Raw genomic sequence first — 13,243 nt, 5'->3', positions numbered from 1 at the left:
GCATGCGCAAGTGCGCTCTGGAGTGGATGTTAAGCTTAATGTCTCAAACGTACACTTGTTTGTAAAAGTTCAAGAGGTTACAGTTTCTTAGAACAACCAAGATAGAATACCAACACAGATTTTGTTAACAGAGGAGGAAATGGAAGTTTATGGCATGAAAGTTATAACTCAGACCTTTAGATTTGTGATATTTCATGGTGTTGATACAATTAACTTTTATCGAAAGAAGGAAACACATCGTTTTTTATGGTTAAAACAATTACATGTTGGTTTAACAAGATAACTAATAAAACGAAGTAAATAAATGACTAAATGAGCCACTTCGGCCCAATTTTGGAGCATTGACATTATCGGTTTGTGTTTTATACCAACAGCTCAACAGACCTGTGAGACTTTGATGTTGCGAAACACAATTTAAAAAAAATTACAATGATGTGCTACTAACTGGTATTGCATTCTCTTTTGCTTGCAGGAAAAAGAGATTGTGAAGAAATTCGTCAAAACAAATGTGTCACATGAGCAGAGGCTGGCATACCTCGAAAGCCTGATACCCGTATTTGAGGTTTGTGGTATCAGTGTTACGAAGCATAGATTGTGACATAGTTTGATGTTATTATGGTGATTAATTGTTTTTGACAGAGAATATACTATCCAGCCAAATAATACCCAACACTTGCTTTGTTGGTGTGTGATGTTTCTCAAAACACAAACCCACCCTTTCCATCTTTTTGTTTCCAGGAACTGCAGCAAAATCCCACAGAGGAAGAACCACAAAAAGAGACTGCTGGAGAGGTGGAGGAAATGGCTGAAAAAGCTGAAGACACTGATGTTCCAGAACCTTCAATGGAGGCCACTGACGAACCAGTTGATGCAGGCTTCCAAGCATTGACAAATGATAACGATCTTCTCACGGCCCTAACCACTCTGAAGAAGCAGTATAATCAAGAAAGAGAAAGCAGAAGGGAAACTGAGGGGAAATTAAATGACTTGCAAGAAAAGATTGACGACTTTAAGCAAAGCTTGGATGCTGTGGAAGAGGACATTGAACCTGGAGATGATGTGGATGAGGAACTCTCATTAGCAGGTATTGATAAATTGCTTGAAGAGGAAATAGTTGCAGTCAGTGATCCTACAATGCCTACAGACACAAAAGATGTGCAGCCTGGCAAGGAAACACCAACAGCTGAACCAGGTTATAAAGATATGCTGGAAAATTTAAAAAAACAGCTTGCGGAGGAAAGGAGGATACGAGAGGAGACTGACCAACACATCCTCAAGCTATTGCAAGACACAGAGAACGCCAGATTGCAGAGCCCAACAGAAACACCAAATGCTGCTGGTATTGCTCAAACGATCGAGCCAAAAGCACAAACTGCTTTGGAGAAGGAAGTAGAAGATCTGCGGCAACAGCTGCAGGAAGAGAAGTGGAAAAATGAAGAGGCAGACAGGGAGATCCGAATGCTGCGTCTTGATATCATAGACATTGGGAGTAAGGCAAGCACACAGTCCATTTCCAGAAATGCAAAGGAGGAACTGTCACGTCTTATGAAGCTGCTTGAGGAAGAGAAGCGCAAAGTCCAAGAAGCCGAAGATAAACTTCGAGCTATCTCTAAGACACAGCCTGCAGCATTACTGCCGGGGACACAACCAGGCAAGGATATAGCACAGCTCAAAGATGAAGATCGATACACATTGTGGCAGGAGCTTGTTAAAGAGTCTCAGAAACGAAGAGAGGCAGAAAATGAAATTGGTAAGTTGCAGATTCAAGTTGCAATGATGGACAGCACATTGGCAGCTGAGAGGGCACATACGCATGCAGATGTAATGGAAGCTTGCAACAAATGTGAGGACCTTGAAGTGAAACTGGACGACATGAGGCAAAACACAGAGGAGGACATAAATAAAACAAAAAAGATGCTGCAAGATGCACTAACAATGGCACCGTCTTCAGGTGAGGACCAGCAAATAGCCCAAATAACTATGTTGCTTGAGGAAGAGATAAGACTTCGCAAGATGAAAGAGGATGAGGTGGCCCGGCAAGTGTCCAAGCAACAGGGCTTGCAGTCACAGATTGATCAGCTCCAAAAGGCTCTGGGTCGCTCTGGAAAGGCTTTAAAAATGAAGGAGGAGGAGGTAAGCAGGTTTATGGATCAGCTGGCCAACGCCACGCAGAAGGTTGCAGCTCAACATAAGGAGAGATCACAGTCTCACATGAAGCAGCGTGTGAAAGTGATAGACCCAGACACAGGCCGAGAGCTCACACCAGCGCAGGCCTATCAGGAAGATCTTATTGACTGGAAAACTTTTTGCCAACTGCAAGGACAGGAATGTGACTGGGAAGAAGTAACAATTACAGGACCGGAAGGAATGAGTACCATGTTGCACGATAGGAAATCAGGCAACCGGATCAATGTGGCCGAAGCCATTCAAAAAGGTTTGGGCACACAGGCGGATTTGGATCGGTACCGTGCTGGTAATATCACCATTGTCGAGTTGGCCACCAAACTATCAGGACACTCAGGAGCCAAAAACCCAGATGGTACCCCAGCAGTTGAGGAAACCCTTCCTGTATCTGGTGTAATAGATGTGGGAACAGGTCAGCGTTTGCCGATACGTGTGGCTCATAGCCGTGGTCTGCTGGAGTCAAATACAGCACACCGGTTGTTGCAAGCACAAGCTGCCACCGGAGGCATTGTAGATGTGGCCAATGGGCGACGCTTATCACTGCAGCAAGCAGCTGAGCGTGGCCTCATTAACTGGTCATCCATCGCACATCTGTCAACAGCTCAAAAGGCATACACTGGTTTTGAAGATCCATTGCTGTCGGGTGGGCGATTGTCAGTGACGGGTGCACTGCGGCGTGGCAAGGTGACACGTGTCGATGCCTTGCATTTCCTTGAGGCACAGCACTTGACAGGCGGCCTCGTTGAACCAAACCACATCGGTCGAGTACCGCTACATCATGCCCTCAACACGGGACTCATCGATCGAGAGCTTGCAGAAGAGCTGGGAAATCGAGCTAGCCATCCGCAGGATATTGTGGATCCTGGGAGCAATGAGCATGTCAACTATGCACAGCTACTTGCACGTTGCTCCATTGAAAACTACACAAAAATGCCACTCATTCCAACAAAGATCCCTCCGTGCAGTCCAGTTTACCATCGTTAGGTCGAAGCTTATGTTGCACAAGTTGTCGGCTGTTTGAGGCATGCCACTAACGTTTGTAGCTTGGCTGCACTGCAAAAAAAAAATGTTTCATTGCTTTTAGCATTGGCAATGTGAGTTTTGCCAAATTTCTGCCCTGGCTCAGCATGTGAGGAGCACTGTGCCTTGGAAGCATGCTGCACTCCATAAAGGTTCTAGATAAATTGATATTGTGATAAAATTTGAATTAAGATTAATGCACGTCCATAAACCACTGCGGATATATTTTAAAGCACTGGATGTGTTTTGTGGAGGTTGTGGAAGTAAGTGACGTGAACCAGGCAAATATTTCTTCTGCTTGTATTTTGAACCGTCTCCGGCCTTTGTTTGCAAGGTGTCGCTTTTGGCAAAGCCCGGGCCTTTATGACCAGCTTTTCAGCATGAATCATAGTGGTCATCTCTGGTTGATATTTTTCAGACGTAAATTTATATTAGAATGAATAACTAGTCTTACTATTGAAGGTGAGTGTGAATCCACAGCGGACAGGTAGAACAATGGATGAAATCAACAGGATGTCGAACGAGGTATGCTAACCACCATGGGAAGCAAGGAGAAGCTGTTTCAGGTGTTAACCTTTCGTCGAAGTAAAAGAGGTGTTTACTCTTCGCTGTTAACTCTTGTTTGCTCTGAGGAAGGATTAACACCTGAAACGTCAGCTTCCCCTTGCTTCCCACAGTGGTTGGCATACCTCGATCAACGTCCTGGTGATTTCATCCATTTGCCAATTCATATTGCCTTGGTTACACCTGTGCTTTTGAGCTAATGTCCACTGTTGCACATTTAAAAACATGATGGTTTTGTTTTACATTCCACAATTCTGAAATGTTCACTCATTGGCTATAAAGTTCAATGAGTGATTGGTATGTGCAAATTTACGAGCTGATAAATAAATGATGGTTGTTTCCTTAATATGTGGTGGTGAATATCCTCGAACTTGAAGAAGTTTGTTGACGTAGTATTTTTGAGAAACAAGAAGCTGGTGGTACCCATCTCTGCAGATCAAGATTCAAAGCACCCATTGCAAGTGAACCCACAGCAGCATCAGACGTGATACATATTCTTACTTACCGAAGCACGAAATTCCTCGTGGGGCAAAGTTGCAAGTTCGAATGATCTACACATCAACGTGAAAGTGCCATGGGGGGACCGTTTTCCATTTCATGGAAAAGTCAACATTCGTTTGAAATCTGAGGAGACAATATAAAATATTATCGCCGATGACCCTGAAAGCCTTGGAGTGATGAATGTGATTCAGATTGGCAAATAATAAATGATCGCTGTTTTGCCTGAACTTTTTACCAAGTGCATTGGTTATTTTTGTGTTGCTGAATATTCTTACACAACATTCACTGTCGACAAAATAACAAAGTTTGACCAGAGTACAAAACAAAAATCAAGTTTAACTTTTCGTCTTTTTTCCTCCTCACAAGGTCTAACGTGTAATCTCAGCGAGTTGGCCGAGTTGCCTGGTCTGCATTATGTTCCTGATTAAGATAGGACAGGATTTAAACAGAGCAGCTTCAGAAGTCATGAAGGGATCGTTTCTGTGTGTGCAGCTTTTACATGGGGACTGAAAATGCGTTTCTCTGCTTTATCTGGACGAAATCGGCTGCAAATTTCAGAAGGAAATGCTTTGTCCGTCGAGATAATATGTTCCAAGGTACAAATTTCCAAGGTGTAGTCCTCGTGGTCCAAAGTTGCAAGTTCGAGTGATCTTCACATGAACGTGCAAGTGCCATGGAGGGAATGTTTTTCCATTTCATGGAAAAGTCAATATTCGTTAAAAATATGAGACTATTTAAAGCAATGAGTTGAAGTCGAGCCACGTGGACGTTTTAACTTTCAATAAACCATGTTTATCATATCGTTTCAGTTTGTATAATTGGGACGTTCACTTTTTTTTCTTTTTTTTCGTATACTGAATCGAGGCTCGTGAAAGAGCTAACATTTATTTCACAAACAAATCAACCAGACAACAAAATATATAAAAAGAGGGAGCGGAAGACAAGATGGGGAGAGAAGGGGAAGCACACAACCATAACATTTGAGAGCAGGGGGATGTGTGGGAGGGAGAGGGCTTGGGGGGAGGAGGCGTGGGAAGGGGGGGGGGGGAGGGTGGGAGAAGTATAAAACACAAGAACACCAAGGACTTCCAGGACAGAAGTTGGGATTTCAAAAAAGTGGATTTGGGGTGAAATTAGCGGGAGTAGAAAAGATCAAGGTTTTGGATGGGGGAAGATAAGAGATGGTGGTGAACAGCTGTTTTAAAGACCTGGAGGGTGGAGTGGGATTGAAGAGAGTGAGGGAGTTTGTTCCAGAGGCGGGAGTAAAGAGGAATGAAGGAGTGAAGGTGAGCAGAGAGTCTTGATTTTGGCAGTTTAACCATAAGAGGGTTGCAGGCAGATCTTGTGCGACCTGTAGGAATATTTGGGGGGCAGAGCCCAGAGAGGGCTGGGGGGGCAAGGCCAGAGAGGAGTCGGTAGAAGACAGAAAGACCACCAACCTGCCTGTGGTGAGTGAGTGAAAGGCCCTTGGAGTTAGCTTCATCGTGGGAGATTCCAATGATTCTGAACGCTTTGGTTTCAACAGCGTGAAGACGAGCTAGGTGTGAGGCAGGAGCACCAGCCCAGAGGGGAGAGCAGTATTCCATTGAGCTGTGGATGAAAGCGTTGTATGTGGTGAGGAGCTCAGGTGTGCCAAGGAAGGACTTCGCACGATGGAGGATGCCCAGTCGGCGACTGGCTTTGGAGGCCAGATTTGAAATGTGGTTTTCCCAGGAAAGATCATGGCAGATAGTGAGACCCAAAAGCTTGAGTGACAGAACTTCTTGGAGAGGATTATTCAGAAAGTGGATGGGAGGGTTGCCCAGTCCAGTCAGTCTTTTCGGAGAGACATCGTAAGAGTGTGAGATTTGTCAGGATTGAAAGACATGTTCCACTTGTTTGCCCAGTATGTGATATTGTTCAGGTCTGCAGAGAGTGAGGAGGCTGCAGACTGCCGATCTGAGGGATGAGGAATGGAGCGACAGAGAGTAGAGTCATCAAACAGATAGAGAGGATTTTCAAGAGAGTCAGAGAGATCATTGATGAAGACCAGAGAAAGCACAGGGCCCAGAACACTGCCTTGGGGAACTCCAGCCTGAACAGGAAGAGGAGATGAGAGAAACCCATTCAGGGCCACACGTTGACTATGACGAGAGAGGAAGTCCGCCAGCCATGCGTGGAGATTTCCATGGATACCAAAGGAGGAGAGTTTGGTGAGCAGAGCGGGGTGCCAGACCGTATCGAAGGCACGTGATATGTCAAGGGAGACAGCTCTAATTTCCATCCATTGTTGAGAAAGCAGAAGCAGCATGTCCAGAGTAGAGTGACCAGGTCTGAAACCAAATTGATGATCAGAGATCAAGCCATTGGAGAAGAGGAAAGATTTCATATCTGAAGCAATGATGGATTCCAAGACTTTGCTGATAATTGGGAGAAGGCTGATTGGTCTGTAGTTGCTAGGATCTGTTTTTGCACCTTTTTTGTGCAAAGCGGTGATGTCTGATTTCCAAGCAGATGGCAGATGACCTTGAGCAAAAGAGGGTGAAGAGAACAGAGAGAGGGAGTGAAAGAGCAGAAGAACAGGATTTTAGGAACCGTGGGCTGATGCCGCCAGGTCCAGTTGCAGAATCAGAGTCGAGGTTTGACAAACTTTTCCACCTTGTCAGGAGGAAAGGACAGAGAGTCCAGGAGAAGCTGGGTACGACTGGGTACGATGGGTACAGAGAGGGATGGGTTTCGGACAGGATTTAGAGGCAAACAGAGTTGAGGCATTCAGCTTTTTCACGTGCGGAGTCAGCCATGTAGCCGCTTGAGGTGAGGGAGGGGATAGAGGGGGAACAAACACCAGAAACAGATTTGACCATACCCCACCTGGATTTGTAAGAGGGAGACAGATAAGAGAGTTCGGTCTTGAAAACAGAGAGATATTGTTTCCTGGCTCTCCTGAGGGTGGACACACACTTGTTTTGGGCTTTGTGAAAGGAAATGAGATTTCCTTCCGTTGGATTTGCTTTCCAGGAGACGAAAGCACGTTGTTTCTGGGCAACAGCCTCACCACAAGATTCCGTGTACCATGGACAGGAGGAATGGTATGACAACTGAAGACGAGATGGGATAAGTCTGTGCATGAGAGAGAGCAATTTACTTTGGAAGAATTCCCAGGATGAGTTGATGTCAGAGGCGGTAGAGATGGGAGGCCAGTCCAGATGATTGATGGCTGTTTGAAGACCGTGGCAGTTGGCCTGACTGAAATGCCAGACTCGTAGATGCTGAGGAGGCTCTCTGAGAATGGTCAGAGAGATGTCCACTTTAACAAGCACATGATCAGAAGAGCCGATTGGAGCAGAAGAAGAGCAGCAGACATTTTCAGGGAAGTTAGTCATAACCAAGTCCAGAAGAGAAGATGCTCCATTGACTGAGAGTCGGGTCGGGAAATTGACAGATTGTGTCAGTCCCAGTGAGTCGCAGAAGTCCTTTGCTGAAGAGCCATGGCTGGTGAGAGAGGATCCCACACCCAGCCAACTGGCATGGTGACAATTGAAATCACCACATATGAGGAAGAGAGAGTTGGGATGGGTAGATAGAACTTGGCCCATATTATCAGACAGCGAGATGTAGATGGAGTAATCACTGTTTGGTGGACGGTACAACACACATATGAACAAAAGGTGGGAGCGAAGGGGAAGCCGTAGCCAAAGGTATTCCTGGGGGTGAGGTGGAGAGAGGGCAGTGCAGGGCGAGTGAGGAAGAGAGTTTTTTATAAAGATGGCAACCCCACCTCCAGGACGAGGCTCAGGTCTATCATACCGGAGGAGGGAGTAACCTGGGGGAGATACCAATGAATCAGAGACATCATGAAGGAGGAAAGTTTCTGTGAAGCAGATCACGTCTGGTATGTCAGAAGCAACCTGTATGGAGAGATCAGTCAAGTTTGAGCGAAGGCCCCGGATGTTTGAGGTCCATACCGTTAATGAAGAGGAAGGGGGAGCATCGGACACAGAACAGGGGGGGGGGGAGTTGTGGGGTAAGATGTGGAAGAGGAGGAAGAGGGAGGGAGAGCTGTTGAAGGTGTGTCAGAGATTTCAGAATAGCTTGAAGAAAGGGAAGAATGGGGCGGACAAAAGGTTTGATGGTGATTGGGTGAGGCACAGTGAGGTGTTATTTGAGGAGGGGGAAGACCGAGGCAGAAGGTTGTGGGAGATGAAGGTGAAAGTTGGAAGGGGGAAGAAGCGGGGAGGACGCTTTGAGGAGGAGGGGTGAGAGGGGAGGAGCGAGGGAGAGACTCGGAGGGGAGGGGTGTGGGGGGAGTTTAGGAGGGAAGGGGCAAGGGGGGAGATTTGAAAGGGATGGGTGATGGGGAAGATTTGGAGGGGAGGGGCAAGGGGGTAGATTTGGAGGGCAGAGGTGATGGGGAAGATTTGGAGGGGAGGGGTGAGATTGGATTTTAGAAAGTGTACGATGCTTTTTCTGGTCTTTATCAATGATCTCTCCGACTCTCTGGAAAATCCTCTCTATCTCTTTGCTGATGACTCCACTCTCTGCCGCTCCATTCCTCTTCCCTCAGATCGGCAGTCTGCAGCCTCCTCACTCTCTGAAGACCTGGACAAAATCACAGACTGGTCAAACAAGTGGAACATGTCTTTCAATCCTGACAAATCTCACACTCTTACTATGTCTCTCCAAAAAGATCGACTGGACAACCCTCCCATCTACTTTCTCAACAATCCTCTCCAAGAAGTTGTGTCGCTCAAGCTTTTGGGTCTCACTATCTGCCATGATCTTTCTTGGGAAAACCACATTTCCAAGCTGGCCTCCAAAGCCAGTCGCCGACTGGGCATCCTCCGTCGTGCGAAGTCCTTCCTAGGCACACCTGAGCTCCTCACCACATACAAGGCTTTCATCCGCAGCTCAATGGAATACTGTTCTCCCCTATGGGCTGGTGCTCCTGCCTCACACCTGGCTCGGCTTCACGCTGTTGAATCCATAGCTTTCAGAATCATTGGAATCTCCCACGATGAAGCTATCTCTGAGGGCCTTTCACTCACTCACCGCATGCAGGTAGGTGGTCTTTCTGTCTTCTACCGACTCCTCTCCAGCCTTGCTCCCCCAGCTCTCTCTGTGCTCAGTCCCCCAAATATTCCTACAGGTCGCACAAGATCTGCCAGCAACCCTCTGATGGTTAAACTGCCGAAATCTCGGCTCTCTGCTCACCTTCACTCTTTCATCCTCTTTTCTCCCGCCTCTGGAACAAACTCCCACACTCACTTCAATCACACTACTCCCTCCAGGTCTTTAAAACAGCTGTTCACCACCATCTCTTATCTTCCCCCATCCAAAACCTTGATCTTTTCTACCCCCACTAATTCACCCCAGATCCACCTTGTTTGAAATTCCAACTTCTTTCCTGGAAGTCCTGGCAGTGTCCATATGTTTTATACCTCTCCCACCCCTTCCCCCCCCTTCCCATGCCTCCCCCCCGGGGCCCTCTCCCTCCCACAGTTCTCTCGATGTCTCCATGTTTCTTGCTCCCTGCTCTCAGATGTTGTGTTTGTGTCCTTCCCCCTCTCTCCCCATCTTGTCTACCGCTCCCGATGTTATTTGTTTTATGTGTCTGTTTGTCTTTCTGTGTGATTAATGTTCGCTCTTTCACGAGCCTCGATCTTGTATACAAAAAAAAAAAAAAAAAAAAAAATTGCAAAATGAGTTTCTTGTGACCTTCAAGTCAAAAATACGTTTGAGGACGCTGGAGGAGGGGTGGAGTGCAGGAGAATTTCGGGAATGTAGAAAAGAGGAACTGAAAGAGATGGATTTTTTTTTGGAATGAATAGATTTGGTGAGCAAGTCGAAAGCATCCTTTTATAGAAGAAGAAGAAAAAGGTGTCATAATATATGACAGAATACAGTTCTTCAGGGGAAAGTTTAAACATTTTAAACGTGATCACGAACAACGTGGTCGAAGAACGAACGAACAAATAAGAACAACGAGTAAACGAATAAGAGCAGAGAAGGAAAACAAATTTTTTTTTTTTTTTTTTTTTTTTTTGAGTTGAGATTGTAAACAAGGAAGTATGGGGTGAAAGACTGGGACAACAAACAGAGAACGAAAGTAATTGCAGCGCAATCGACGAACCGCTGAGAGAAAAACAAAGTCTCAAGGTAGGACACGGTAGCCTACTCGGCCTCAAAATATGCGACACTAATTAACCGACGAATTTGTATACAGGTATGAAAAATTAACACTGATAATCTTACTAAAGACACACTACAAGTACACACACCGAAAGATAGATACAGTTTCGACAAACACACAATTGTGAAAAAATTACTTAACTTCGAAAGCGTGAGCACATGGACAGCTTCGAAAGAACGTGACCTCCAATCTTGCGCATGCGCATGCGCGGTTCACTTGACACGTGATCCTGGCCTCTCTGTGTGCACCTTAAACATGGAGGGAAAATTCGTTTCTCGGCTTCCACTGGCATATCTATATATATAAAAGGCAGTGTCCATCCATCCGACTGTCTGTCTCCTCCATAACTCCAAAAAACCATGAAACCTAGCGGCCCCAAACTTTGCCTGCATACACCTGGACGTCCCACATATTGCAAGGATGACAACTGGGTGTTTGGGTGTGTTATGACACCCTTTTTGAAGATGATTAACAAGGTGCTCATAAGAAAAAAACCCGACGTGTTGGCTTACTTATATGGCGGCCCGCCATCTTGGTCATCCCACTGCACCTGGCTGGGTTTTTACGCCGCCATTTTGTTTCGGCCAACTCAAACGTGGATTGCTTTGGAAACACCATCGATTATAATCGATATATAAGTCAACAAGTCACTGGTCAACAAAATTTTATAAGTTTTATGGTTCTCATATATTTTGAGGTGATTCTTACCAACATGAACCTGGAGATTTCGATTATGATATCCAATTTTCACGAGCACGTCCAGTTTTTGAGAACCAGTACAACATAGGAATATCAGCCACAGCCAAAATTCGGGTCAGATTTTCCCACGATCAAGCAGATTGAGATATATATATATATATATATATATATATATATATATATATATATATATATATATATATATATATATATATATATATATATATATATAATATATATATATATATATATATATATATATATATATATACATACATACATACATACATACATACATACATACATATACACACACACAGTATATATATAGTAAATATATATACAGACTTGGCATTTAATATGGAATATATATTTTTTCTTGACTTGGGTTTACTTTCTTAACTCAGTATATCAATCTGGTGAGATTATTTTACACTTTGGTGATTTATTTGTTGAAAGAACCATGTCACTGATTGTCTGTCGCAGCATGAAGTCACCAACAGGATTATATCACAGGTGGCGTGGCAAAATGTACGGACAGGTGCATTTGATGATTGGCTTCACAGTCGGGTATACAAGGGTTGTTGTGTTCTGTATTAGTGGAAAACAACTGCTGCACGTCTCCAAAAGTTATTGCCGCTTCCTCTGGAGATGGTCCGTCAATTTGACAATGCTGTTTGTCATGGAGTGGTGGCTTTACGAAATTACGGCATGAAACAGCGTGCTTTTTCTCAGCAGTATGGCATCACTCAAGATCAGGTGTCAACGATCCTGAAACGAAATGCTCAGAGGGATGTCCCTACTCCAATACCGAGGCCAGGACGTCCCCGCAGAACCACAAGGAGGGATGATCGCCAGCTGCACCGGTTAGTCCGCAATGGCCGTACCAAGTCAGCTAATCGGCTTAGGGCTGAGTGGCAGCAACTGACAAATGTGCCTGTATCCAGAAGGCTCGTCAACCAACGACTGGTTCAAGCAGGTTATCGTGCCAGGCGTCCCCTGAGAAAGCCACGCCTGACCAGACAACACCGCCAGCGCCGATTGCAGAGGGCCAGAGAGCACCGTCAATGGCACCCAGGACACTGGAATCACGTGATCTTCAGTGACGACTCTAGATTTCTGGTCTATTGTCAAGATGGCCGCGTCCGAGTGCGCAGACAAGTGCATGAAGCCTACAACAAAGATTGTATAGTGCCAAGAGTCCAAGCTGGAGGTGGTGGGGTGACCGTTTGGGCTGCTTTTCATGCAGGGGGCAAAACTGACCTGGTTGTTCTGAATGGAAACCTGAACCAGTTCAAGTACAGTGCTTTCTGGAAGAAACATTGCTTCCATTTGCTCGTGCAGCCTTTCGAGGAAACTTTGTCTTCCAAGATGACAATGCACGGCCTCATCGTGCTCGCATGATCCAACACTTTCTTGCTGACCGTGGTGTAGAGCATATGGAGTGGCCTGCCATGTCCCCGGATATGAATCCGATCGAGAACTTGTGGGCAGAATTAACGCGTCAAATCGACCACTTGGACCAGCAGCCGACCTCTGTGCGTGAATTGCAGCAGGCTATTGTCACTGCAGGGCAAGCGATTCCTGTCCAAACCTTGGCAAATCTCGTGAACAGCATGCCTCAACGTGTATGTGCTCTCCTGAATGCTCGTGGGGCTTACACGAAATACTGAACTGTAATTTTACTGTCTGTAATCCCAGTCATAATTTAACTTTTGTTTTTGTTAAAAAAAAAATTTGGCTAATGTGCAAAATAAAGAGATACTTCTGGAAAACGTACAGAAGTTTAACACAGTACTGTCCATGAATTGAGTTCGACATCAGTTTTCATCACTTTCAAGGATCAATTTATTTGTTTCGAAATGTCAAATGTGGTTTTTGTTTCTTTTAAAGGTCACATTAACAAAATCTAGAATAATTTCAACATAATTCCAATGAACTTTTGGTTCTAAGACATCTTGAAAAGTAAGTTCACCCCCGCAAAAAAAATATTCCATATTAAATGCCAAGTCTGTAGTTACGGATCCGGGGGACGGCACTCCCGTTAGCAAGGGGGGGTTAATCCCCTTGTCCTGTTAAGCTGGCCATCCGACTGGTCCTGGTGGT

General features: G+C 45.3%; 1 protein-coding gene across 1 annotated transcript in view; it reads left to right on the top strand.

Moving 5' to 3' along the window:
• The window catches only part of LOC137431436 (periplakin-like), a 116,473-nt gene extending 111,972 nt beyond the window's left edge, over nt 1–4,501 (top strand). The window contains exons 21-22 of the mRNA XM_068122758.2: nt 473–562; nt 739–4,501. Coding sequence (XP_067978859.2) covers nt 473–562; nt 739–3,168 — 2,520 coding nt within the window. The 3' untranslated portion in view covers nt 3,169–4,501. The remainder of the gene's footprint in view (nt 1–472; nt 563–738) is intronic.
• Nucleotides 4,502–13,243: the final 8,742 nt, after the last annotated feature.

Source organism: Myxine glutinosa, chromosome 1 (assembly GCF_964187855.1).
Source record: "Myxine glutinosa chromosome 1, kmMyxGlut1.1, whole genome shotgun sequence".
Lineage (NCBI taxonomy): Eukaryota > Metazoa > Chordata > Myxini > Myxiniformes > Myxinidae > Myxine > Myxine glutinosa.
The sequence above is the reverse complement of the archived record's forward strand: the minus strand, read 5'-3'. Positions and strand labels throughout refer to the sequence as shown.